The sequence below is a fragment of the Parambassis ranga genome, chromosome 19, assembly GCF_900634625.1.
Source record: "Parambassis ranga chromosome 19, fParRan2.1, whole genome shotgun sequence".
Lineage (NCBI taxonomy): Eukaryota > Metazoa > Chordata > Actinopteri > Ambassidae > Parambassis > Parambassis ranga.
The window spans coordinates 23,385,333-23,411,913 of record NC_041039.1 but is presented as its reverse complement, the minus strand read 5'-3'; the positions used below and the strand labels follow the sequence as shown (position 1 = coordinate 23,411,913).

Sequence of the window (26,581 nt, the reverse complement as noted above, 5' to 3'; positions counted from 1 at the left end):
CTTTCTCTGCTACAATACGGACATAACCTCGAGAACTTATTATTTGTAATAACTTAATAAAAACAGTGACCTAATAAAACTAGACTGCATGTTCATGGAATTCATCCTGCAGCACATACAGGTGCTTTACACACGAAGAGGCATCAGAGGAGTGTTACACTGCAGGACTGCATTTATACAGATTAAAACATTAATCGTACAGTAGCCCAGAGAGCTCCACACTTTTCCCTTCATCATTCAAAAGATCATGAATCGTCTTGTGTTGTCCACCTGAAACCTGTATTTTTGTGTTGCTACAAACATCAGCATCTGTAACTTGATGCCTACATGTAATTGACCTGTTGGATAAATTATAATTACATATCAAAGGCTTTTATTTTAACTTGAGAAAAGTACAGATGGTCCAGCATCAGACAGGTGTGGTTTTACTAAGCTGCAGTGTTTTGAGCTCTCGGGGCCACCGTACTGTACAGTGGACAGGCAGTGGAAACATCCCATCTGTAACAGAGGCACTACCAGCGGTTAAGTTTTATATCAGCCTCACATTTCTGTCTGCTGCGGCTTCACAATAAAAGCCCTTTCCTGGTGAACTTTTATTGTGAAGCAGCTACAGGAAACGATGTGCTGGTCTCAAACATTTGTTCCAACTGCGATCATTAGTATTCAAATAAAGCCGCAAAAGCTTTAAAGCAAAGGTCACTCAGCGGTCTGGACTGGTCCCTGTCCCCTCAGTTCAGATACCTCTGCAGCAGACCTGGACATGGACTTCCTGCTGTCATCTGTCCTGGTCTTGCTGCACCACCTCCCCGGTCAGTGTGATGGTGTGCAGGTCTGAGTACGGCGGCTGCTGCTGGCTGCTGCCTTTCTGAGCCTCGGCCTGAGTCAGCGGGTGGACCATGGACATGTGGACGTTCAGGTTGTGCGCCTTCTCGAAACGCTTCCTGCACATCAGGCACTCGAACTCCAGGTCGGCCTCGGCCTTGTGTTTGGTCATGTGGTATTTCAGCGATGCTCGCTGGCGACACTGGAAGCCGCAGACCTCACACCTGCAGGGGAAAAAAACGTGTATGTATGATGAGTCGCCTGGCTTTCAAACTGTCATACATCAACACAACAACAAACATCCTCTTCTGTCCAGACTATTTTAAAATGGTGACATGGTCAGGACTTACTGCAGTGGTTTGGCCCCAGAATGCCTCATCTGGTGAACTGACAGGTGTTTCCTCTGTTTGAAGGTTTGACCGCACTGATCACAGATGTAGTTCCTCTCCTCTGGAAACACACAGAGAGCACAAAGTCATGTGATTTAGAGCATTACAAAAAAACGTGGACATGCATATGTTGGTTGCTTACATGTGCAGATGGATACATTTAGGTCTAAATTTAGGCACTAGTGCACATTCAAAGATGACTGGGTTGACAAGGGTGACATGGTCACTCATGCAGTTGTGCCTGTTCGATTGCTCATGTCTGTTTTTCAACAATTTGTTGTTTATAGGGTGCCATGGGTGCTTGTGTTTAGGTGTCACTCGGCCACTCGTACACAAGCATGAAGGAATAACAATACTGACAGCTGACCTGTGTGGATGAGCTTGACGTGCCGCTGCAGGTAGCGGTCGATCATGAACACCTTGTTGCAGCCGGGATGAGGACAGGGTCGCTCTCTCACCTCCTCGTGATGCTCCTTGATGTGCTTCTAACAAAGCCCAGAGAAGAACAGCAGTTACTTACACAAAGGCGGAGCAGGAAGCTGTTTGGGTCTTTAAACAGCCGCTGTGAATTCTGACCTTCAAACCATCGGGCGCTCTGTAGACGGCCGTGCAGCCCTGATATGGACACTTGTAGATGTTTGGGAGCTCCTCTCTTTAAAGAAACACACAGAGATACGTTGTTAATGTCTGAATCTGCTTCGCTCCTCCTTGTGCTGAAAGACTTAAAGAAACAGTGCGCACCCTTTAGGCTTGAACTTGTTCTTCCAGCCTGGTTTGGGTCCAGGTTTCTTCCTAATTTTGGGCTCCTCCTGGGTCTTCGGGCTACGTCTTCTCTTACTGGGGACGCTGACCCTGCGAGTCCTGTGAAGGAGAGAGGAAGGTCAAGTCAGACAGTCAAAAACACAAGTCAGAGTGATTTTGAGAGGACAGAGTCTGAGGTGAAGTAAGGTTTACTCTATATCTGTGGATGCTCTCATTCATCCAGGTCGTAGTCATTCTCAAGTGATATAAGAAATAAATAAGGTTTACTCTCCACGGCGGCTGTCATTGCTCACCTCTTGTCTGAATACGGCTCAAACATCTCCTCGTCTGACAGGCCTTCTTTTCTACTCTCCTCAAACTCCTCCTCAGAGACGACTCTGAACACACACACACACACATAAATTGTGGGCTTCATCATTCTTACTTTAAATGCTAAAGCCGTTTATTCAAGTAATGCATCAGCCTTTACAGAGTCTGTGTTTCTACTCTTTATATCATTATATATGTATATAAGTATCTGAGTATTTCCTCCCACAGTGCATGAACTCACCTGTCTGACAGGTCGCTGTCACCTGGCCTGTCCTCCTGCTGAGTCTGAGGGGGGGACAACGCCTCATCGTGACCTGAAAAATCGGAAGAACACAGAGGAGAAAGGAGGACCATGTGAGTGACGGACAGAATAACAAACTAAAGCAGGTCAAGGGGTCAAAGCTCAGGTCATCTGAAGCAGGCTGACTCGTACAGATCGACCTCGGTTTGTCTCCTGCTGCACTGTAAATCATCTCACCTTCTGTGCTGCCGGGCCAGCCCTCCAACACTGAGCTCTGTGTCTGTGCCGCGACTGCTGGTGGACTGCTTACTCTTCCTGCTGAGTTCCTTCCACTCCTGCCGGGCTGCTCCTCTTCATCTTCCTCGTCATCCTGCTCCTCTTCCTCTGACATCACTTCCTGGCCATTGCCGCTCCCTAACACTGTGTTGCCGAAGCTCACTCTTTGGCCCGGACTGGAAGCAGCGGTGCACTGAGTGTCCATGATGTAGCTGTGACCATCCATGCAGCCCCACACAGCCTTCACAGAGCCCCAGCACTGACCCTCCAGCACCTCTTTCAGGTCGGGGCAGGAGCGGCACGCCTCTCCATGGTGATGAGCCCAGGACACCAAGCTGTGGAGGCACTTCTGGTCTGAGGTAAAGGACAGCGGAGCTGAGAGAGAACACAAGACCATTTTGACAGAGTGACACAGCCTGATGTAAGAAAGAGGGAGGACCCTAACCCTAACATTATCTACCTGCTGAAACGTGGTTCACTGAGGACTCTGCACATTTTTCATTCTTCCTGGAAAAGAAAGAGTTTCAGATACTTTCAGACATTTTCTCCAAAGAATCCTCTTTTCCACTCACACTTGGGTACTTTTTTTTCTCACCTAACTTTGAGGTTCTCCTTCCCGACAGGTGGGAGGTTGACTCTCTGCAGGAACCTGACCAGGATGCTGTGGCACTTGTAGAACTTGGCGTGGCATTTCTTGCAGATAAACTCGGAGAGCCGGGGGTCACGGTCCAGCTGCACCCCGACCAGTCGCTGGAAGTCTGAGTGGAAAAGAAGGGGCGACTGGGCGGCAGCTTCTGACTCATCATCTACAAAACCCAGAGAGTCCTGAGGCCACGAGTTGAAGGCGTGTCGCAGGCTGCGAGGGGAGAACTTCCCATGGCAGAGCCGACAGACAGCAGTCGACAGTCTACCTGCTGGGAGACATAACATGATCTTTACTTCACCTGCTTTGTGATCTCAAGCAGCTCACACTGCCGTCAGCAAAACTTTTATGAAATTTACCAAAAACATGATTGATAGATGAATAATAAAACTGTTTCCTGTTAGGCAGTAAATTGGACATTTTTGATTTGGCTTTTGTGTGTCACACATCTGAGCTGCTCACCTGAAGCTCTGGCTTTGCTCTCTGGATGTTTGTGGTCAGCATGAGATGTCAGCCTGATGTCCAAGTTCGTGATTTTGTCTGTTGTAACATCTGTGTGATAGAAACTGTCTGTTGACATAGAGACATTCTTCCGAGGTCTTCCTCTGTTTGCGGATGGCTTCTTCTCCTCACAGACCTCTGCCATCAGCGACCTGCCAGTCTGCTGTGTCTCAGACAGCCTTGAGCGTCTGCTTCTCTTCTTCATAGTTTAGTTGTTGAACTGTCACACACTGTTGAACTGTCACTGTCACAGCTGATCCTGTGAAGGAAGGCAACAGGATGTCAGATGAGAACAAGGGGCAAAAGGGGTCCAACCTGGAACCAGCATGGTGGACCTCATAAAGAGACCGGTGAGTACATGTTCAGTCTAAATACTGATAAGAGCAGACAGATCAATTGTGTAGTCGGTGTCGATGAAATTGTATTTTGTACAGTAATGTCCGAAGCCGCGGAAGGTGGCTGAATTGGTGATCAGATCATTGGTGATTGCTGTGATCAATACAGTCTTAATTTACATATCTTTAAACAAACACGTCCCACAGATGTTCAACATCACATCAGCTTTCTGCTCAGGACCCCTAAATGTAACTAGCTGACGTTAGCTGCTAGCTTGAGTGATATTGCTACGCTTGCTGGTAAAATTCAGTTAACGTTAACGTTACGTGTGATTAATTTTTGCGCAGAGCTCACCGTGAATGTAGAAAAATGCTAAAAGTCTGAGAACATGTTGTTTCGAACCATGAAATATGTTCCAGCAGCCAAACAAACCGCCTCTGTGGCTCCAGCGCTGCTCCCAGTTGTAAACATTAGAACCCGGAAGTACCTGACAAAAAGACGGAAGGGGAAACTTACAGAGCGCCCCCTGCCGGCCAGAAGGAAACACACTGAGCAACACTAAAGCCTTCAGAACGTGGATAATACCAATACATGAATACGAATAAAAGCGTACACATGACGACACAAACTCAGGCTAATTAAAAACATTCTTTAAAAAAAAAAGAAAAGCTGAACTTAAAGCTGGTTTAACACTGCTAAAGAATAATGACTATTTATACTGTGCAGTGAGCCCTGCCCAAACTTTAAGATACAAGAGTCTTTACTGTCACTATGCAAGGCACAATGAACTTTTGATCAGCAGCTCTTGACTTAGGTACACAGTTGGACACAGGAAATAAAAAAGAGACATGCTTAAAATATACCTAAATAAATATAAAATAGAATAAAAAGAGCAAAACTAACAGTGCTAATTAAGTTTTTAAACCGACCGGTATGAATTTATTCATGGTTTAAATCCAGTCCAGAAGAGCCTTTGTTGGACCTTCTTCACCAGGTGGGACGTGCACAGGGACCAAGACAGGCCAGACATGATGTGGACAACTTGATGTTGTCCTCCCGCTCCACCTCCTCCCCATGAATGAGGAGAGGGGCGTGTTCCATCCTCCTGGATCTTCTAAAGTCCACCATGACCTCCTTGGTCTTGCTGGTGTTCAGGGCAAGGTTTAATGAAACAGTCAACCATCAACTCCCCAAAATGTCATTTATCTACCTAATACAATTAATTATAATTAACCCCTTCTCATCTACCTATTTTTTTGCTATCCTTGTCTAATTTGCATACCCAAAAGAAAAATATTTATATTATTTATATATTTATATATTAATTATAACAGGAGAAGTGTAAGGCCAATCTGCCTGTGAGAGACATCTTTTAAAAGATAATTCATTCTAGTTTCTGAAAAAAAATAAATATTATATAAAGTGTGAGTAGAGCACATCTTAAACTGCCTCTGTTCAAATATTAATCTTTTTTCTTTTTTTGGTGCTCGAAAATAATAAAAAATAATATATTTAAAAAAGCCTGACAAAGAGATGCTTGACAGTTGTCAGTTGAAATTATACACAGGTCTTCTACTTCTTGTCAACCACACCTGTACAAAATTTCACAGTGCTACCGGAGCGGCGGCTGAGAACAGGTTAATAATAATATTAATTGGTCTATTAATAATCATTTATGTCGGTAATTAATGGATCATAACAATTGAGCTTTTTTTCTGAATTCTCTTGAATTGAGAAAAACTTTTGAAATTGAGTATAAAAGGAAAATTATTACCATCTGTTATCCTTAAATTGATAATAATACTGTTATTTATTTTTTAATATTTTTAGACTTTTTAAGTCCTGTCAGATTTGTTTCTTTTTCCTTTAGTTTGCCGGCCTGTAGAGGAGGCCTGGAAATCCACACAGTCTGAACAAAAATACTTTAGAAATTCCACTGCTGCTCTGACCCATGAAGTCAAAGTGTGACGGATGTCACATGTCTCTTTGAATAGAACTGGTGTGTGTGTGTGTGTGTGAGATGCTGTGATGAATTTCCCCGTTTGGAACAAATGTCGAACGTTTGTTTTCTGCTGCAGAAGGTCCGGTGCGATTGAAATAGGACACAGAGCTGCATCTGTGTACGGAAAACATCTGATAAGATCTGATGAATATTTTTAGTTTGTTCTGCACCACACATTTACATAAAGGACAGAGGCTGAGTCATGAGTAGTAAAGGTTAGTCTGCAGGAGGTTTGTGGATTTAAACCTCACAGACAAAGAGAAAAACCCTGAATGGAAGGAAACATTAGTTTTTAGATTTGTCTGTGATCAGCTTTCAGTGTGTTCAGATTATCAGACTTAAAGTAAGGATATATCCACAGACTGGTGTTTACCTGAATGCCACCTAATCTAAAAACATCTTAACATAATAATTATGCTCATTTTGTCCTTCATCAGGTCTGTTTTACAACAGTTTACCCTCTGAATGTGAAGAAAAATGAGTTTAACAAAAGAACGGGGAGGAGCACGGGCTGGATGCTGCTTCCCTTGTGAGATTAGAACTTTAACACCTCTCATGTTTAAATATGGCAGCTACAGAGGAGGGTTAGTAATAAAAGGCCGGTGACCTCATCTTTAATCATCTTTTATCTGACAGATTAGAAGCAGCTCAAGCGTGTTTTCTAAAACATCAAACTATTAGTTTGTGTCACAGTTCATGATCAGTTCATTCCAACAACATGAAGTTTCCCGTTCCACACTCAGCTCAGGTCAGCTGTGCACCAGCTTCAGTTTATTGTTACAACCCTGGCTCAGGGGGTAGCAACATGATGGCATAGCAAGTAGGTTAAAACAAGTTATACATTTATTTACAAAAGAACTAAAGAGATAAAGCAAGGCGGTGTGGCTCTGCTCCTGCTGGCTGAGAGAGAGTGATCCAGCGGAGGCGGGCTCCTTTCAAGCAGTTCCCAATCAGCAGGTAATTGGCTTGAGGTCACAGCAGAGCAGCCGCTCCACACCACCTTGCTTTATTTCTTTAGTTCTGTGAGTTAATTTAGTAAATATGTTACGACCCTGGCTCAGGGGGCAGCAACATTGTGAAATCATTTGATTAAAAAAAGCCACATTCTGTCATTCAAATGTATAAAAGAAGATCGAATCGATTGAATATCTATCTAAGTGTATGAATGATCTAAATAACAGGAGTTATTATTGTTTGTTGCTCTTCTGTTAAAAAACCCCAGAGTGTGAATGCTTGTGATGACTGCTCCGCTGACTCAACCTGCACACAGATGAAGATCAGATAAGCCGGCTGTCTCAGCCTTATATCAAATAGGCCATTTATACATCTGTTATCTCAGCGTCTGATCTTCAGCACATCCCTTTACTGTAACGCCCCCTCCTCCTCCTCTCTTCACAGGAAGCTGTGAGGCTTCCATGAAAAGGGGAAATTATTATTTTAATTTTTTGCGTTGGGGGTTTCTCAGCGGTGGACAGTATTTATATAGGATGCAAGGTTCAGTCAGTATCACAGCAGAGCCAGAAGAACAAGAAGACGATCCTCCTCCTCCTCCTCCTCATCATCAGCACCACCATCACCCTCTCTGCCGACACCATGAAGACGCTCTGCTTCTCCGTGACGCTGCTGCTGTTCGCAGCCTGCTGCTGTGACGCCATGCGTGAGTGATCTGTGCCTCTTACTCGTGGTTTCTATCTGACGGTCCTCGCTGACTCTCTGGTTTTCGTCCTCATAGCACAAGCTGTGCGCAAGTTCAAGACGACTCCTGAACTCTGCTGCTTCAAGTTCAGCACCATCACTATACCTCCAAAGAATGTGTCTGACATCTTCCAGACACATTCCTCCTGCATGAGGAAGGCCTTCATGTGAGTTTCAGCTTCATTCAAGATAGACGAGCTGCAGAGATTCATGAACAGTTACTAACAGGCTGATCTTTCACCTGCAGAGTCAAGACCATCAGAGGTCGACAGTTCTGCTACAGTCAGGACTTTCAGTGGGCCAAGAACCTCTTCAACCAGCGGCACACTACAGAGGGCAGCGGCAGCGCCTAAGGGCTGCTGGCTCATACAGTTTGAGTTCACTCTGATTGTCTTCTTCACATTCAGACACCTGACTTATTCCTAATATTATTATATTTGAATGTATGTAAAATATCTGCACCAGATGCCAGGACAGTCCTTGTATGTGAAGACGTATGTGGGAATAAATGTCTTTGTGATTGTGACTCAGTGTCTGTGCCTTTAAATGAGCTGCTGCTGTGTTCACCTAGGGGGCACTGTCCGATAGTCCCCCTCCTGGACATTTCTTGTCATTGTTGGCTGACAAATTGAAAGAAAAAAAAAAAAACGAACCTCTTCCTCGTAGCATTCTGTGTCCGCCATTTTGATTTAACACATTTTAAAAGTTGGCTGCCGTTGAGGGAGGATCTCCCGTCACCATCAGTCTTAATCTGAACTGACCAATCAGCATTTAGCCCGTGAAGAATGCTTTCTAGGCAAAGGAACGCATCTTTATGTGTACACTGCTCAAAAATTTACAATTGAAACCATTCACAGTTAAAAACAACCTTCTGAAGCTTGTTTTGAGTCCAGTGAGAAAAACCATCCATCCATTCTGCTGTAGGTGAACGTGTAGATGAGCCTCTGTGGGTCTCTTGCGTTGACGTTGTTCCGTGTTCTCTGACAGTGTCTTGGGTACTAAAAGCTGATGATGTTCTGGCTTTGATGTGGCTCATAGTGAAACGCCAGGATTAGTAACTTGACTCATAGTTTTCAGAGAGAGGGAGTCGATGTGAGAGTTCACACTCTGTCTGTGTTTTTGTGGCCCAAAGTGAGTGAACCCCTGTGGAACCCCACAGCATTTTTCTGGTTACCAGCTGAAACACAGTACTTCCTGTTTTGAAGAATCCAGACTGACGCAGAGTGTTAAAGGGTTAAAGAGTGTCCAAGTTGTTGGTGTGTGAGCTTTCTCTTGGCTGGTAGTTTGTTTGTTTGAGTAATTGAGCTCTGCCGGTACATTTCTGAGTGGTTTGTTAATCTGCCATCTGCAGCAGATAAAATCTGTGAGTTGCGATTGTTGTAGCTGATGATAAATGATAAAACTGTGGTGGTGTGTTTTCAGGCTCCTCGCTCCACCTCGTGGGTGGGTGAAGGTCGGAGGATGCTGTGACAAGTGCAAATACTGTAATCAGTGATATTGATCTGTTTCACATCTGCAAATGTGCAATGTTGCAAAACACAATGCAGCTCATCTGATCAGTGTGGTTTCAACACACACACACACAGACAAACAAACACACACACACGGTCTGCATGGGGAAAAGCTGCAGGTCTGTGGTGTAGTCAAGTCTCCATGCTGATAAGGGGGGGGGGGGGGGGGGGTTTCTTTAACTGTGAAGTCAGTAAAAGACATGATTCCATGATGTGTCATGATGTGACTGAAGAGACGCTTTCAGTCTGTCAGAAACCAGTAAAACACCACAATAACTGATCAAACGATGAGTCGGGTTTGATGATTAACAGCTCTCCACCATGGAAATAAATCGTTTTGATAAATAAGCTGGATCAGACTGAAAACAAATATTTCATTATTATTTCAGTGTTTTTTGTGTGTGTGTTTTTTATTGCAGGAAGTTTTTCACATTTTCCTTTGTTTATTGTCTTTATTGAAACAGATGCTGAGTTTCAGCACTTTCTTTTATTTCTACTTCTTCGTGTCGTTCATCACAGCCGAGTCGAAGCTGTCTGACCCCGCTTTGTCTCTGTTTTACCTCAGCAGCAGTGAGTTGGTGAAACACAGCTTGTTTGGGCCCCTCTGAGACCTGCTTTGTCCAGATCTTCATAACAAGAGGGCCCACAGTCACTTCAAAAAGACAGACTCGTCCTTTAACTTTCATTCACAGGATTCAGGTGCTTCCTCTCAGCTGAGCCAATTAACTGTAAACTCTCCTGGATGCTGTCATTGTTTTGGTTCTATTTAAGGATCAGAGGTGAGCAGCAGTCTTACTTAGTGATGTGTGTGTGTGTGCCTGTGTGTGTCTGTGTGTGTGTGTGTGTGTGCCTCTCTCACACTTCCTGTCCTCCCTGAACAGGGTCTGCACCGGGGCTTTCTGTGCGATGATAAAGTGTCAGATCAGACCTGATCAGACAGACGAGCCTCGTCACCGAAGTCACCATGAAGACTCTGAGCTCCACGCTGCCGCCGCTGCTGCTGCTGCTGCTCATCGCTGGTTCCTGCACCGCCATGCGTGAGTCTGCTGCACATCTTCCACATTTACTGCAGGGCTTCTACTGAAGTGGTGATTAGATGTTTGGAGTCTGGAAATCATCCACTCACCACATTTCACAGAATTCCAATAAGAATTGGGTGAATACATTTAATTCTGTCAAAACTATTTTTTAATGTATTTTATTGATTAAATGTTAATTGAATTAATAAAATAATAATATTAATAATAAAGAATTCTGATTAGATTAGATTTCTAATTTTGGAACCCATCATTAAAATTGAAAACTGTTTTCATCTCAGAATTTTTACTTATATTTTCGAAGAATTGTGAGATTTAAATTTTAATAAAAATAATACATTGTTTACACTGATTTTGTCAAAAGAGAGAATGTTGATGTGAGAAAAAAACATCAGGCTTTAGAGTGAGGATTTCTCACTTTCTCCTGAAATTATCCATCAAAAGTCAGAATATTCTCCATGTTCTCTTTATCGGGTGTTTTGTATCTGTTGTTGTGTTTGTTATTGTAAAGCTGGTTGTGGCTCACCTGTAAAAAGTCAATGAAGGTCACTTTCATGCAGAAGTCTGAAGAGGGACAGCGGGACTTTGTTGGACTGTGTTGGTCTTTGTTGGTCTTTGTTGGAATGTGTTGGACTGTGTTGGACATGTCGGACTGTGTTGGTCTTTGTTGGACTGTGTTGGACTTTGTTGGTCTTTGCTGGTCTTTGTTGGACTGTGTTGGACTTTGTTGGACTGTGTTGGTCTTTGTTGGTCTTTGTTGGACTGTGTTGGTCTTTGTTGGTCTTTGTTGGAATGTGTTGGACTTTGTTGGACTGTGTTGGTCTTTGTTGGACTGTGTTGGTCTTTGTTGGACTGTGTTGGACTGTGTTGGAGTGTGTTGGACTTTGTTGGACTGTGTTGGTCTTTGTTGGTCTTTGTTGGACTGTGTTGGACTTTGTTGGTCTTTGCTGGTCTTTGTTGGACTGTGTTGGACTTTGTTGGACTGTGTTGGTCTTTGTTGGTCTTTGTTGGACTGTGTTGGTCTTTGTTGGTCTTTGTTGGAATGTGTTGGACTTTGTTGGACTGTGTTGGTCTTTGTTGGACTGTGTTGGTCTTTGTTGGACTGTGTTGGACTGTGTTGGAGTGTGTTGGACTTTGTTGGACTGTGTTGGTCTTTGTTGGTCTTTGTTGCACTGTGTTGGACTTTGTTGGTCTTTGCTGGTCTTTGTTGGACTGTGTTGGACTTTGTTGGTCTTTGTTGGACTGTGTTGGTCTTTGTTGCACTGTGTTGGACTGTGTTGGTCTTTGTTGGACTGTGTTGGACTGTGTTGGTCTTTGTTGGTCTTTGCTGGTCTTTGTTGGACTGTGTTGGACTTTGTTGGTCTTTGTTGGACTGTGTTGGTCTTTGTTGGACTGTGTTGGAGTGTGTTGGTCTTTGTTGGTCTTTGTTGGTCTTTGTTGCACTGTGTTGGACTGTGTTGGTCTTTGTTGGACTGTGTTGGACTTTGTTGGTCTTTGCTGGTCTTTGTTGGACTGTGTTGGACTTTGTTGGACTGTGTTGGACTGTGTTGGTCTTTGTTGGACTGTGTTGGTCTTTGTTTGTCTTTGTTGGACTGTGTTGGACTTTGTTGGTCTTTGCTGGTCTTTGTTGGACTGTGTTGGACTTTGTTGGTCTTTGCTGGTCTTTGTTGGACTGTGTTGGACTTTGTTGGACTGTGTTGGACTGTGTTGGTCTTTGTTGGACTGTGTTGGTCTTTGTTTGTCTTTGTTGGACTGTGTTGGACTGTGTTGGTCTTTGTTGGACTGTGTTGGTCTTTGTTTGTCTTTGTTGGACTGTGTTGGTCTTTGTTTGTCTTTGTTGGACTGTGTTGGACTGTGTTGGACTGTGTTGGACTGTTGGACTTGTTGTCTCCAGCTGCAGCTGGATGATGTTACCAGATGTTACCAGGTGACCTCAGCCCTGCTCTGACCAGCCGGTCTCTCCTCTGTCTTCCAGCTCACAGTGTGAATGAAATCGCTCCGGGTTCGTGCTGCTTCACATTCTTTACTGAGCGAATCCCCGAGAAGCAGATCATCTCCATCACCAAGACTCACAGCCGCTGTTCCAGGAAGGGCTTTGTGTACGTCTCTGCTCCACTCTGACACACAAAGCAGACAACACAACGACACATGTGAGTTTTACAGACACCAGCCGGTAACGTTCTGCTGTCCTGGGTTCTGTAGGTTCTACACTGCCAGGGGGAAGGAGATCTGCGTGAGCCAGACCCTCAGCTGGGCTAAGGAGGCCTTCCTGCGTCGGCAGGTCGACGTGGACAAATGATGTCATCGTGACCTCAGCCCTGATCTGTCTGCAGAGCTCACTGCTTCTTTTTACAGCTTTTCATTTGCTTTAATAATTCAGCTGATGCAGCGTGTGCTCAGAGAGCGGCGCTGCAGGTCCAACAGGAGAGGACCGGAGATCGGATCTTTGCTTCCTCCTCTGTTTATTTGTTTGCTTATTAATAAGGTTTAATGAAACCAGTGAGACCGCTTTAATGCACAGTTCTCTTAAAGGACAGTGATGCTTTAAATTACTACTACAGATTAAAAAGATTTTTAAAAAAATAAAGACATGCAACAATGGAAATATAGTCAGAGGTTTTTATTAGTGTCCCCAGAAAGACAGCTTTCAAATATATATATGTATATATGTGTGTGTGTGTGTGTATATATATATATATATATATATATATATATATATATATATATATATATATATATATATACAGTGGTGGAGGAAGTACTGAAGCTTGGTACTTAAGTAAGAGTACAAATACCCAGCAAAATATATACTTAAGTAAAAGTATATCTGTGGATGCTCTCATTAATCCAGGTCATAGTAATTTCCAAGAGTTTAAATCGAGGCAACTGGACTCAAGGATTGTTTTTTGAAGACGTTTCGCCACTCCCCCAAGTGGCTTCTTCAGTTCTGACAAAGTACTACTAAAAGTAGAAGTGCTACATCAACAATCCTACTTAAGTAAAAGTCTTAAGTACTTTTAAATGTACTTAAAGTACTTAAATTTGGTGCATGATTGCATATTATTGATTTCCATTGCAAAAGATCCGAACAGGTTAAAATAATCAAAGAAATCACCTTCAAATTAAAATGGACAATGTGGAATAAATGTAACAGGCATTCAGCATGTTTACTGTGTCAGTGTTCCTGCTGTAGATTCATGTTATGATTCATGTTCATCAGACATTAATGGATGGACCTGTGTTAGCAGACAGCAGCTAACTAGTTAGCTAACTGAGCTAGAGCACCGGCATCATGACTGAGGCTCATTATAGAAACACAGCTGCAGCGTGACACCAGCTCCATGCAGAGTCTGACCTCTCATCAGTCCAGCACTGTGTTCATCACATGGAACAAGGAACTACAGACACTGTAGAAATGTAGTGGAGGAGAAAGTACAGGTGACAGTTGCAACATGTAATGGAGTAAAAGTATAAAGTATGCACTATTATTTTTAGTTACATAAAAATGTACTTAAATACAGTAACGAAGTACAAATACTTAGTTACTTTCCACCACTGCATATATATTTGTAAACTATAAACAGCAGATGACAGTGTGTCCTCAGATTGACTGCAGTTTGCCTTAAACTCCACTAGAGGGCGTTACAGACACTGGTTCATGTCTCCTGCTGTACACAGCATTGTATATTTTGATATTTATTTAAAATCAGTTAAATTTCAACGTATTATTTAGAAATTTGTTCCACAATTTATTTATATATATATATATATATATATATATATATATATATATGCTTATTTTTTGTGTGCGGTTTGAATTTGAATTTGATGTTTTGACTTTATTGAGACAGATGCTGAGTTTCAGCATTTTTTTTTTTATTTCGACGTGTTTGTGCCGTTCATCACAGCCGGGTCGAGGCTGCCTGACCCCTCTTTGTCTCTGTTTTACCTCAGCAGCAGTGAGTTGATCTGGGGAAACACAGCTTGTTTGGGCCCCTTTGAGACCTGCTGACAGTCAGATTCAATTAAAACACGATGCCAACATCCCAGCAAACACTCCCTACCACTCTGAGGGAAACGCCGGCTTTCAGAGTCAATTGTGTCTGATGTGAAGAGCCGGCCTTCATGTCCCGTCTGGAGCCTTTTCACGTGCTAAAATAAGAGTTTCCCTCTTTTCCCCGACTCGTCATGAGCAAAGTGAGCGCCCTGAAAGGCCCAGGGAGCGCTTCCATTCGATGACTGGCAGCCTCAGGTCCTGTGTCTCTCTGACACTATGGGCCCCTACAAAAGGCCGCTGCAGTATAACACACAGAGAAGAAAGGAGGTGGTGCATGATGGGAGGAGGAGGGAAGGATTTTAGGGGGAGGGAGGGAGGGCATGTGGGGGTCTGGCTTTTGAAAGCAGACCGGCGCAGATGTACAGGGCAGGAGGATTAGGCTGCGGGTGTGGGTGACGTTCACCCGGCTCTCCTTTGTGGCTCCCAGCAGCCTCGGGGTGGTAACCTGCTGGTCGGCGTGCCAGCACAGCTCAGCGCTCATCACAGCCCCACCAAAGGAGGACTCAGATCCTCACACTGGCCCACATGACTGTATGTATGTGCTTGATCTGTGGAGGATGGCGGCTTTGACTCGGAGTCAGGAGTTTGTGTCCTCTGTGGACCCGTGTCTCTGACCCGTCCCACACATCCCATCAGAGCATCTCGTCAGGTCTCAGTGAAGATCAGAGTGGTTTAAAACATTTTGTCCTGTGCTCAGTGTTATGGTGAACATTGGTTACGTGTATTTGACATGTAATATTAGATACAACCACAGGAGGGCGCCACTCACTCTAACGACCTCAAAATGTTGTTGACTTCTAGACTTCATCAAACGGCTGCTGTTATGTAGTTAGTAGGGCTGCAACTAATGACTATGTCAACAGTCGACTAGTCATCCACTACCTTAATGACTAGTCGACTAATAGTTTGGACTGCTAGTCGTTGCTTCATCCGCCTCCGTGCTGCCACTTCGATGATTGAAGCTGAAGATCTTGGGCCAAAGCTCTCGGTTCATGCTTTTTAAAGTGTGTGTGTGTTAGGCTTGTGCAAAATCGTATCGTGTGCAATTAATCGCCAGAAAAACTGTCAACGATTAATATTTGCCACTTATCGATTACGGCCATTAGTGCCTCGTCATTATGACGCATTTTTGTGTGTGATGTACTCTCACCATCACCCGCAAGCGCCCACAATAACAATAATGGCGGAAGGCAGTGGTGTTCAGTTAAATGATGCGGAGCAGCACGTTCCTGACAGAGGCTCAACATCTGTCACCATAAGCCAGAGTACAAAAGTGCTACGAGGCCACAACCGGCTACAGCTGTAGTATATAGTGCTGCGCATGCATACGCGACATGCATTCGGTGTGAAGCGTGGAGCTTTGGTTGTTGCCATAGTAACTTAATGTTTGCTCTATATCTGTGGATGCTCTCATTCATCCAGGTTATAGTCATTTCCAAGAGTTTAAATCGAGGCAACTGGACTCAAGGATTGTTTTTTGAAGACGTTTCGCCACTCCCCCAAGTGGCTTATTCAGTTCTGCAGAACTTGGTTGGCGAGAGTCAAAAACATGTTCACAAGTTCAATTGTCATCAATTAATCGTGATTCATTTTTTTGCCAATATCGCCCAACCCTAGTGTGTGTGTGTGTCCGCTCATTCCCACATCTGCCTGAAACACTTTACCGCACAATGTACATAGTTACACAGCACCGACCTAAGCGACAGCCCATCTGGGTTTCGAACCCAGGACCTCTGGCACCAAAAACACCACTCAGCCCACTACACCACGAGCCAGCAAACATGTTGCGTTACCGACCTGTCGACTACTAAATTAGCTGTCGACGAATGTTCTCGTCATCTCGACTAGTCGTTGCAGCCCGACTAGTTAGCGCCCTCCTGTGAACGTGTGAATTATGATGACAGTTCCTCACCTTGAAAACAAAATCTCAAAAAATAAACGTAGAGCGATGCTCCCAGTGTGTTCTCACCAGGACAACAAAACATTGGCTAACTTTTTCCCCGGGATTCAAATATTGACATGTCTGGCGCCTCCCTGTGGCTGTATGAATATACTGCATATCAAATCTCTTTGGGATGGAAATGGTTGTCATGGTAGCTAAAAACATGGCAGAGATGGGAGGATTTCGCTTTGTAAAATGTGTTTACTGGTGTTAGCTACAAGCTAACAGAATGTGTTCTCTTCGAACCGGACCAAACTAGGCTCAATGTTTTTTTTTTTTATCGTCTCACAATTATTTGTTTTGATTTGAGGCAGAACTTTATCACTTCCTGGTCCTGATCATCATAATACATCACCGGGGGCAGAGTGACAACACAGGGAGAGAGGCACATATTCTCAGAGTGCATTGTGGAGAGGAATGCCATTGAATCTGGGTGTTTTTCATGCGCCAGCCTCCTTTGTGTGCAGGCTGAGGAAGTCCATTGTGTGGGCAGACACCCTGAGAAAAGGGGCGAGCTTGGAGCCGTTGTCTGACGGTGCTTCTGCAGAGCTCGGGCCCTAAAAAAGGCCTGAATGAAGCTCTGCCATCGGAAGCAGCCGGCCTGAACCGAGAGACAATGCCACCGGGCGACTTTGAAGAGCAGCAACAATTAAAAATGCAGCTTCACTTTATTAATTATGCATTCATTCTTTTGTCTTTTTCCTGGGAGGGGAGGATGGGGGAGCCGTGAGGTTTAACATTCAACAGGTCCGAGGCAGAGGGAGATTACAGTGAAAACATGCAAATTTGTCTCCTCACACACACACACATCAACAGGAACCTGTGCAATTAAAAAACAAGCTACACAGAAACTACGACAACAAACCGAGAGCTCGCTGAGACTCGCTCTGCTCCATCTCGCAGGGCAGGTTGCTAGGAAACACTGAGTTTCAGCTTGGAGTTGCACTTTGCAGATCCTTTTTCTTTCGGGTCTTTCTCCTCTCTCCTCCCCGGGCTGCAGGCAGGACACACAGAAAGCAGCATTCTGAGGGCTTTGAGGTGGATTTCAGCTGGCTCCGTCAGGTGGCTCCGTTGTCCTCCGACGCACCAGCAAACGGCTCCTTTCACACCAGTCTGGAGGTTTATTCAGGAAAAAAAACGTTTAAAAATATCGCTTTGTTTTGTCTGGATGACACAAGAATCAGTCACACCCCCTGCTGGACAAGAGGGGAAACTGCACATCAAATTTCATAATAAAAGTTTTAAAAATGCTATGTGCTTGTATTTTGAAATTACAGAATTGATTCTAATCAATAGAAATTTAGGAAAATGATAATTGTTTCTGTTAGTGTAGTTTTAAGGTCAAAGTGACCTTCTTCCTGCCCCTGTGTGACATCACAGCCGTGTCACACTCCTCCAGCCCTCTGATAGGTTGAACAGGACAGGAAGCAGTGAACAGGCGGGACAGACGGACGTGGAGCAGATCAGATGAGCCGGTCACAAGAGTCAGCTGACCAGACGTTAGGAAACAGTAGAGGGCAGCAATACGCTGTAGAATCATCTAGTCTGCCATAAACCAAAGAAGAAGAAGACCAGACTTTAGCAATGCTAGCATTAGCATCCAGCAAGGTAGGCCTTGCCAGCCAGCTGCAAGTTGTTTTTGTGCCTCTTTGTGTCTCTTTGTGGTTGTGTTGTGTCTCCTTGTGTCTCTTTGTGGTTGTGTTGTGTCTCTTTGTGTCTCTTTGTGGTTGTGTTGTGTCTCTTTGTGTCTCTTTGTGGTTGTGTTGTGTCTCTTTGTGGTTGTGTTGTGTCACAAAGTGGGTTTGTGATGTTAGAGATCAGCTGGAAATGAGTGTGTGATCACCTGGTGTGCAGGTGTGTGTTCAACATGTTAGCTTGTAGCTAGCTGACCTCCAGTCTTCAGGTAGAGCTGAACAAACACTTTGAGTGTTTAAATGTGCTGCAGTCTTAAGATTAAGATTAAGATTAAGAAACCTTTATTAGTCCCACAATGGGGAAATTGAATTGAGTCTCTGGTTCTTGTTGTCAGTCAGTGATGAAGACGGTCTGGAGGAAATGGACATTGTCCTTCATCATGAAGACACCAGATCAATTCGTGCTGGACACACAGGTCAGTGTGTGTGACAGATCTAAAAATAAAAACAAACTCACAACGTGCGGTTTTCATCATCTCAGTGTTAAACCTAGAGACAACCAGGGCCTGAACCCCCTTAAGAGCACTGTGGCAGGGAACAACTCCCTTTAAGAGGGCAGAGGAGGAGAAGAAGACAGAGAGAGGACAGAGAGGATGAAGGAGAGAGAGAGAGAAGCAAACATGCAGCAAACATGATACAGTACAGAGCAAACATGACAGCAAGATGAAACAGTGATTATATTATAATGGATATCTATATATGTCGTCAGTCCATAAGTAGGAATACTAATTTGATAGTAATCAAAACAAAGATGAGCAGCAGGGGCTGGTGAAGTCAATGAGCACGGGAGAGATCAGGGGCCGGACTGCAGGTCAGCATGCAGGTCTGGAGACCTGCAAAGAGAGAGAGAGAGAGAGCGAGGCACAGAACTACGAGGAAGACAGTGAACACAGATTATGAGACGATATTACCAGTGTGAGCCAGACTAATGATAGTAGAGGAGAGGTCAGAGGGTGAGAGGGAAACTGCTCAGTGGATCATGTTTGTGCCCCCCCGACAGCGTAGGCCTAGAGCAGCATAGCTGTGCTAAAAGATTTTATCGGCTCTGTGACACCTGTTCTACCTGTGGCTGAGGCGACTATAAGTATACCTACCAGCCCTACACACTATGTTTGAGGCTAACTATACGCCTTACTGAACAGAAAAGTTTTAAGTCTAGTCTTAAAGGTGGAGGCAGTGTCTGCCTCTGGGACCCAGATTGGTAACTGGTTCCATAGTAGCGGTGCCTGATAGCTGAAAGCTCGTCCTCCCATTCTACTTTTATGAATCCTAGGAACTACAAGTAAACCTGCACTCAGTCGCACGCATTAATCAATTCTCATCTGAAAACAAACATCAGAGCTGGCATACAGGAGGATTTACTGCCAGCACAGGTGAGGCTGCGGCGGGCGCTGGGTGATGTGTGCACTGTGTAAACAGATTAAATCCAGCATTCATGACGGTGAGCAGTGCAGCTGGGGTCAGAGGTCATGTGTGTTGGCAGAGTGTAACTCACCATGTGTTTCAAACACGGGCTGGCTGGCCCGAATGAGCGGCTGAATGCAAAGCTCATTAGTGCTGCGAGCAGTCAGAGATGGTGGAGTGGAGTGAACACAGAGGTGCTCCACACATTCCCACCTCTTTATTAAGGTGATCTGTGACCCCGCCTGTCCCGGAACACAACGCTTTCCATACCCTGTGTGTGTGTCTGTGTGTGTTTAATACGCACCATATCGGACCTCTTCTCTCCTAAAAAGGAGCCTGTCAGTGGAGAGACCACTTAGTGCAGATAAAAGCGAGTCCGACCTGCTGCTTTCTGAAGCCTCCTCCACTGGAGAGGCTGCGGAGGAGCGCTGGGTCTTCGCCGCTGGTATGCAGAGAGCAGCACAGAGCCACAAAGACTCCGGTAATAACAGTTAATCTTGGAAAAAGCTTCGATGGCTGCTAACCAACCAGCCGAGGTCGGCCGGCTGCGATTCAGAGCCGGCGCAACAATGGCAGCCAAACATCAAAGTCTCAGGCAGAGCGAAGCGGCCGGTTCCCATCACCTAAATCAACAAGGACTCTGCAGAGAGTAAACACAGGGAGCTGCGGCGAAAGCCTGCTGCAGCACAATGTCCTCAATTAAGCATTTAGTTTACAGTTTGATTCCTGCTGCCTGGAAGCGTCTCTGATGGATGTTACTGGAAGAAACAGCGTCACAGCTGAGCTGCCGTGACTCTCAGTGCGTCCTAAATGTAAGAAATTCATCATAAAGTAAAGAATCCTCCAAGAACTGACTCCTAATTCATCAACTGCAACCTGTAAAGGCTGCAGAGGGGGAGACAAAGCTAACCTTTCTTCCAGTGTAGGGAGTGTCTTTTTTAATTGATGAGTTTTTTTCACAGTGACTTGGTACTTGTGGACGATTTAGCTGCATGTTAGCTTGTAGCTAACTCGCCTTAACTCATTGACAGTAAAAAATTTTAAGTCAAATGACTGAGTTGTAAAACAATTCACCCCCCGTACAACTGACACTAGAAGAGAACTGAGACCAGAGTGTTTTTTTGTACCAGGCTGTAAACATGTTCATTTCTGCTGTCAAGACATTTTAACATGGGAGTCTATGGGAAATGACTCGCTGCTGGAGCCAGCCCCCAGTGGTTGCGGCGTGAACTACAAGTTTTGACACTTCCACATGGGCTTCAAATCCGAGCCCCGAAGGCTGCCGCTTGAGTTAACTACATTATTAGCTTGCAGCACTGTCAGCTACAGTGTTCAGTGCGCTGTATGCTAGCCTGTAGTTTGCTTTCCTTTGTGCACCTCCTCCATTCCTTTTCCTAGGGGAAGGTGAGGAAGAAGCTGGAGGAGAGAGAAGCTGAGGAAACCATGAGCTGAACCCTGAACGCTGAGAACTCAGGTAAATATGATGTGACTCACTCTGTGTTATATCTCACACCTAAACTCACTCCAGTAGAGTGCTGCTGCACGTTGCTGTGGAGCTGGTCACACAAATAAAAGAAATGACGACAAGTCACAGAAAAACAAAAACTACAGCAAATGTCTTTTTCAGACCGGCTCCACCTGGGGATGGTGTTACGTGGGAAAAAGCAGCGGCCATTGAAAGAAACGGACAAAAAGGAAACCTCCTGAGGGAAGGTTCCCAGGGCGTTTTCCAGGACATCAGATAAGCTTGTCCACTTTTTATTGTTTGTCACCTGCGTTTCTTGTGCAACAACTTTGTGCTGTTCTACAGCTCCACCCAACCGCTGGCCCACACAGGTCAGCACATTCACAGTGAGGGGCAAACACCTTCCGGATCCTCTCCATTTCTTTCTACACATATATGAGCTTTTTAATCTATATTATAAAGCATGTTATAATGTGTATATATATATATATATGTGCGGTCCTTAAAGGTCCTTTAACAGCAGCAGTGCCCCCCCCAATCAGTCCATACATGGATTGAGGTAATGAGGTCATGTCACAATGAAGCGGATGTTATTACACACTGTAGAGTCACACTCGCTGAGACGTCCCCTCCTCTCACTGAGGTCAAAGGTCAGGCTCTGTGGTTGGTGACAGTCGGCGGGTCACTGCGTGGATTCTCATCGAACCCACACGCTGCCTCCTGGGGTCACAAAGTGTAGAATCGATCACACGAGTTCACAGCAGAGCGCTCAGAGCGCCGGGTCAGCCATGTGACAGCGACTGTTTACTTCTCTGAACTAAGCAAAGCTGAGTGTGTGTGTGTGTGACGGCAGAGGATGGCTTTACCTGTCTTAATAAAGGCTAAATGCTAACAAGTGGCTAAATCAAGGTGTTTGAACTGTAGAGGTCAGAGCGGTGAACACGGTGGTGCTGATGCTGTAGTCATGTGACCCTGCTGTAGCTGGTTTATAGCGTAGCATTAGCTTTTAGCTTCTGGTATTTTTGCTTCAAACATCCTGGTCGTTCTTTAAAATGTGTAAAATGGCGTCATGCTGCAGAGACCAGAACAGGCTGCTTATTTCTGCTGTAACATTTTAACATGGAGGTCTGTGAGGACGGACTCACCCCTGGAGCCAGCCCTCCAGTGGACACTCAATGAACTGCAATTCCACCCCCACAGGCTGCGGCTTGTTGTGATTGTCCTGATAATTCTGTGGTGGAAATCTGACACTGTGACACCAAAACTAACCCATCGATCCGCCCACAGGAGGTTCCTGTTCCGATCGATCCGTCACTCCGCTCTCCCTGCAGGATCGATAACCTGGACAGTTTAACCGTCTCCTTCATGGAGCAGCTTGTTTTTCTTTTTTGTTTTCTGCTGTTTGATCATGTGGGCCGGGCCGTGTGAGAAATGGCTGCGCTGTATGAGTCACATAGTAAATAGGAGGAGGGAAAAGAGAAAGTTTCTCACTATCTGAGCTGGTTTCTCCCAGATGGTTTCATGTCACAGGCTTGTGTTGGAGCGAAAAGTCCGGTTCGAAGGAAAGTCATTGAAAAGTGTCCGAGAGAGAGCCCACCCCCCCCAAAAAAAATCCCTGAATGGGAGCTCTGTGGGAGTACAACTAATTTTATTAGCCCCCTTGGAAACATTCAACCTAACAAGTGGAAAGCAGTTTCTGCATAAATTAAAGATAATCCAGAGTAAATTATGCAAATATATTCGCTGAGATAAAGGAGGGGGCGGAGTGGTCGTTTATTGTGAGGTTAAAAAAATCTGAGCCAGTGGTTGAAACTGAACCGAGGGAAACTTTCTTTAAAAGGTTTGAGAGGACACGACGCGGCGAGGTCCGCATCATCTGCAGCCAACGGGGGGGGGAGAGGGGGAAGAGAGGGAGAGAGAGGGAGGAGAGAGGGAGGAGGGAGGGAGGGAGGGAGGGAGGGAGGGAGAGAGGGAGAGAGAGAGAGGGAGGGAGAGATATTGAGAGAGAGAGACGGAGGTAGAGAGCGAGAAAGGGAGAGGGAGAGAGAGAGAGCAGCTCTGCTGAGAAAAGTCACAGAAATGTTCTAACAGCTCATCCAGCAGCTGGAGAGGAGGCAGCAGAGGATGATGACCTGAGAAGATCCTGCAGGATGTAGAGAAAGTCTGTGAATGAGAGCTTCACCTTAAAGTCTGAGGACGAGCAATAACACCTCTATAATCTGTTTAAAGTTACATTTCTGGTTCTTCCTCTTTTCTTTTGGACTCCTTTGGATCCTTAATGAGACAAAAAAACAGCAATATTCCACGTTAGCTCTGCCCATTAAAATGACAAATATTATGATATATTTCCAGAGCTGTGAACCATGGCTAGATGAAACCAGGAGCTCCTGGGATTTAACCCTGACAGTTTACAAGGAGTCCATATGAGCTGTGGCAGGGCTTCATGTGAGGACTCTCCAGTCAACATCTGAAATAACCTGAATGCTGAATCCAGCTGCAGCAGCTGAGTGCATGATGATGAAGTTATTGAACCTTGAAGGTCTGGTTTGTGTGATTTTTCTTTCCTACCGACAGGTTTTGCCGTCACTCTCCTCTAACCTCCGGCCTCCTGTTCAGATAAAAACTCCCCTCACACTCGGCTCCACATTCTCAGAGTGAATTGAGATTTCTGGGTCACTGCTGATGTTCTGGTCTCTATTTCAGTATGAGGTTGAAGTGTCCCCGCGAGGTCAGGAGGTCAGCGGCTCTGTGAACTGCAGCGCACACACTCAGAAACAAAAATAAAACACTCCTCTCCGTCGTTTCACTCAATTACTCTTTACGCTGGTGCTAATGGCTCCCTGCTGACTCTGGGATGACTGAAACCTGAAGACGCACAAACACAGGAGGCGGCGGACAGACAGAGGCTCTGAGGTTCCAGTCAGACATCAGGAGGAACACCTGTGTGTGGCCCCGAGAACAAACCACAGCACGCCAGCAACCGAACAGCCGTAAATCAGAGCCAGGAACCATCCTAATGGCTTTATATCCACAGCCGGTCTGTGGAGCGGAGCCTCTGCTCCACCAGGGAGCAGCAGGAAGTAGAAGCTGAGCTGATGTAAACACAGCAGCCACCACAACCAGCCTGTCTGTCAGCACCGAACCAGCCGGTCCAGAACTCTGTCTCTGAGCCACGTCTCTGTGAGGACAAAGACACAGCGGTCTCTGAACTCCCACCGCCAAGTGTGGACAGGAGACATTTATTCAGGGAGGAGACATCAGAGCGCAGGACGGAGCGGCCGGCCGAGCACGGAGCCTCCTCTTCCTCACACAGAGACATCCGGCAGGTGGAGGACTAGAAGCCTGGTCCCTGCAGCCAGCAGAGTGCACGGAGCTGATCCAGCTGATCCAGCAGACCCTCATACAGGCTGCTGCTGTAGGCTTCTGGACCAGAGACACCTCTGAGTCCTCTGATCTGGACTCGTGGCTGCATGCTTCGATGAAGAGGTGTGACACACAGCTGGAATATTCCCCCACTCTTCATTAAAATAAAAGACAGGAAATATCAATAATATAATAATAATAATCAACAAATAGCAGCATATGTCAGAGGTAAACAGATTTAAAACATGAAGATAAATTCTGGAACTTGTTTGGTGGGTGGGGTTGTGCTGGGGGGGGGGGGGGGGGGGGGGGGGGGGGGGCTTTAGACTCATGACCTTAATTTTCTCCTCGTTTTTCCTCTCCTCTCCATCTGCCCTGCACTCCCACTCTTCCCTCCCTCCTCTCCTCTGTCCCTGTTTTCCTCCCACTGTAGACCCCCCCCCCCTCCTCCTCTTTTTTTTAAATTTATTTTTTGTGCTTTTCTGATTCTTTTTAAAAATCCACTTTAACGCAAACAGTACGTGAAAGAAATTTGTCCTCACTCTCTCTCTGTCGCGTCAGTGTGTCAGCGCTGTGTGGAGGAAGTGGGGCCGGTGCCACCGCGGGCTGTGGGCGGCGCACTGCTCTGGTCTGGCGGCTCCTGTTCAGTCACTCAGCCGATGTGAAGGAGAGCGGACGGGAGCAGGAGAGGCGCACCGGGACCCGGGATATCTGAGATCTCAGGCAGAGCACACCGAGCAGGAGCGCGGCGGCATGGAGCTGTGAGGGCTGCGGGCTGAACGGGACCTGCTCCCCTGGACAGAAATCTCTGTTTGATTTGTTTCACTGCGAGCGCTTTACCCCAACATGGAGACGACGGGCTGCTGGCTGCTCCTGGCTGCGCACTTCATCCTCACCCACCAACAAGGTAAGGCATGCTGGCGTCTCACGTGACACAGACCCCTTTGACATGTTGGTGTCTGCTTCAGGGTTCAGGTGAGGCTGCTCAGCCTCGGCAGGGCCGCCTGTGGGTCCCCTCTGTGCGCCTCTCTTTTCCACACCAACTGTTTTACTTCAGCTGCGGTGCGTAACGCGTCGTGCGTATTTTGGAAACCATTACGCAGTTTAAAAACAGAAGGGTCGTGTGTGTGTGTGTGTGTGGCGGCTGAGGTGTCCCTGCTGTCTGCTGATGATGAGACCCTCTGAGCCGCAGATTAAAACGTTGTGAGGCGCAGAACGTCACACACACGAGCTCCAAACCGGAGCTGTCAAGCATGAAAAGAGAAGTTTGGACACGGTGCTCTGTCTGGCTGCTGAGGCGCGTCACAGCCTCCATATCTGACAGCGACGGCACAGATCCCAGCGCGCTGCAGGGACGCACAGATACACTGAAATGTTTTTAAACCGTCCAGCTCGGGGCTTTGTCACATAAAGTGTGTGTCCGTCTGCGCGCAAAGGTGCAGAGGCTCTGCGTACACATGGAGACAGGAGCCTGGTTCTGATGTAGACTGACAGAATAAATCCAAACTCTAAAAAAACATTAAATCGTTTTTGCAGCTTTTAGAACTTGTGGAGGAGCTCAGGCTCATTCTGCTCTTATTTTGTCAGAATCAGAATCGTGTTTATTGCCATGTAAGTGAAGGGGATTCACATTACTAGGAATTTGCCTTAGTGATTGGTGCATACAAAGAACATATAATAATTAACATGAAATAAGATAACACTAAGATAAAAGGAAAGGTTTGAAAGGTTTATGTGTTATACCTTCATTTAAAAAAGTGTTGTTATATTTAAAAAAGACAAATAGAGACAGTTTACACTCTGTGGCTTTGTTCCGTCTGTTTATTTTATTAGGGCCCGAGCACCAAATGGTGGTGCAAAGGCCCTATTGTAATTGTAGTGTTTATTCTTATTCTTATTCTTATTAATTTAATATTTGGTTCTCTGGTGCAGCTGAGGCTGAAAGTTGCTTCTCGGGGCGAGCTTTCATGCAGAACACTCGGGGTGAGGCTGAGTGACACAGACAGCTCCAACAGATTGTTTCTCCAGCCATCATTTTTACAACATATTACTGAAGCTGATGATTTGTGTTTGTTGAGCGACATTTAAAACATCAGAGGCTGTTTTCCTGATGCAGAGGAAGATGGAAATCT

At 45.5% G+C, this 26,581-nt stretch overlaps 4 protein-coding genes and 1 long non-coding RNA gene across 9 annotated transcripts in view; 4 read left to right on the top strand and 1 right to left on the bottom strand.

Moving 5' to 3' along the window:
• Positions 1-3: 3 nt before the first annotated feature.
• Positions 4-4,751, bottom strand: znf276 (zinc finger protein 276). Its single transcript, XM_028431587.1, has 12 exons — positions 4,634-4,751; positions 3,905-4,202; positions 3,395-3,713; positions 3,260-3,306; positions 2,761-3,174; positions 2,524-2,596; positions 2,267-2,350; positions 1,953-2,072; positions 1,788-1,863; positions 1,579-1,696; positions 1,173-1,272; positions 4-1,046 (listed from the first exon to the last, which is right to left on the bottom strand). Exons 2-12 carry the CDS (start codon positions 4,146-4,148, stop codon positions 776-778), a joined length of 1,866 nt encoding a protein of 621 aa, XP_028287388.1. The 5' UTR covers positions 4,149-4,202; positions 4,634-4,751; the 3' UTR covers positions 4-775.
• Positions 4,752-7,415: 2,664 nt separating this feature from the next.
• On the top strand, positions 7,416-8,502 carry LOC114452331 (C-C motif chemokine 5-like). Its single transcript, XM_028431588.1, has 3 exons — positions 7,416-7,938; positions 8,014-8,143; positions 8,224-8,502. The coding sequence occupies exons 1-3, from the start codon at positions 7,875-7,877 to the stop codon at positions 8,327-8,329; spliced, it is 300 nt and encodes a 99-aa protein (XP_028287389.1). The 5' UTR covers positions 7,416-7,874; the 3' UTR covers positions 8,330-8,502.
• A 1,873-nt stretch (positions 8,503-10,375) lies between these two features.
• On the top strand, positions 10,376-13,209 carry LOC114452381 (C-C motif chemokine 14-like). Its single transcript, XM_028431664.1, has 3 exons — positions 10,376-10,524; positions 12,500-12,623; positions 12,727-13,209. Exons 1-3 carry the CDS (start codon positions 10,452-10,454, stop codon positions 12,821-12,823), a joined length of 294 nt encoding a protein of 97 aa, XP_028287465.1. The 5' UTR covers positions 10,376-10,451; the 3' UTR covers positions 12,824-13,209.
• Positions 13,210-18,002: 4,793 nt separating this feature from the next.
• Positions 18,003-22,741, top strand: LOC114452254 (uncharacterized). The gene is made up of 3 exons (XR_003672249.1): positions 18,003-18,131; positions 21,020-21,095; positions 21,249-22,741. It is a non-coding gene; the product is annotated as an uncharacterized LOC114452254 (long non-coding RNA).
• A 377-nt stretch (positions 22,742-23,118) lies between these two features.
• The window catches only part of ptprz1a (protein tyrosine phosphatase receptor type Z1a), a 49,931-nt gene continuing 46,468 nt past the window's right edge, over positions 23,119-26,581 (top strand). For 2 of the 5 annotated variants that reach the window (XM_028430255.1, XM_028430251.1), the window contains exons 1-2: positions 23,119-24,677; positions 25,011-25,356. In XM_028430255.1, coding sequence (XP_028286056.1) covers positions 25,296-25,356 — 61 coding nt within the window. In that variant the 5' untranslated portion in view covers positions 23,119-24,677; positions 25,011-25,295. The remainder of the gene's footprint in view (positions 24,678-25,010; positions 25,357-26,581) is intronic. The other 3 variants (XM_028430253.1, XM_028430254.1, XM_028430252.1) reach the window with 3 other exon arrangements.

What these genes read in the sequence shown, in the direction of transcription:
- znf276 (XM_028431587.1), bottom strand. Translation starts at nt 4,148, where the DNA reads ATGAAGAAGAGAAGCAGACGCTCAAGGCTGTCTGAGACACAGCAGACT. An exon ending in GACAGCGACCTGTCAGACAG is followed by an intron (nt 2,351 to 2,523) that starts GTGAGTTCATGC and finishes GTGTGTGTTCAG; the next exon opens with AGTCGTCTCTGAGGAGGAGT. An exon ending in TCTGGGGCCAAACCACTGCA is followed by an intron (nt 1,047 to 1,172) that starts GTAAGTCCTGAC and finishes TTTCCCCTGCAG; the next exon opens with GTGTGAGGTCTGCGGCTTCC.
- LOC114452331 (XM_028431588.1), top strand. Translation starts at nt 7,875, where the DNA reads ATGAAGACGCTCTGCTTCTCCGTGACGCTGCTGCTGTTCGCAGCCTGC. An exon ending in CTGCTGCTGTGACGCCATGC is followed by an intron (nt 7,939 to 8,013) that starts GTGAGTGATCTG and finishes TCGTCCTCATAG; the next exon opens with CACAAGCTGTGCGCAAGTTC. An exon ending in TGCATGAGGAAGGCCTTCAT is followed by an intron (nt 8,144 to 8,223) that starts GTGAGTTTCAGC and finishes TTTCACCTGCAG; the next exon opens with AGTCAAGACCATCAGAGGTC.
- LOC114452381 (XM_028431664.1), top strand. Translation starts at nt 10,452, where the DNA reads ATGAAGACTCTGAGCTCCACGCTGCCGCCGCTGCTGCTGCTGCTGCTC. An exon ending in TGGTTCCTGCACCGCCATGC is followed by an intron (nt 10,525 to 12,499) that starts GTGAGTCTGCTG and finishes TCTGTCTTCCAG; the next exon opens with CTCACAGTGTGAATGAAATC. An exon ending in TGTTCCAGGAAGGGCTTTGT is followed by an intron (nt 12,624 to 12,726) that starts GTACGTCTCTGC and finishes TGGGTTCTGTAG; the next exon opens with GTTCTACACTGCCAGGGGGA.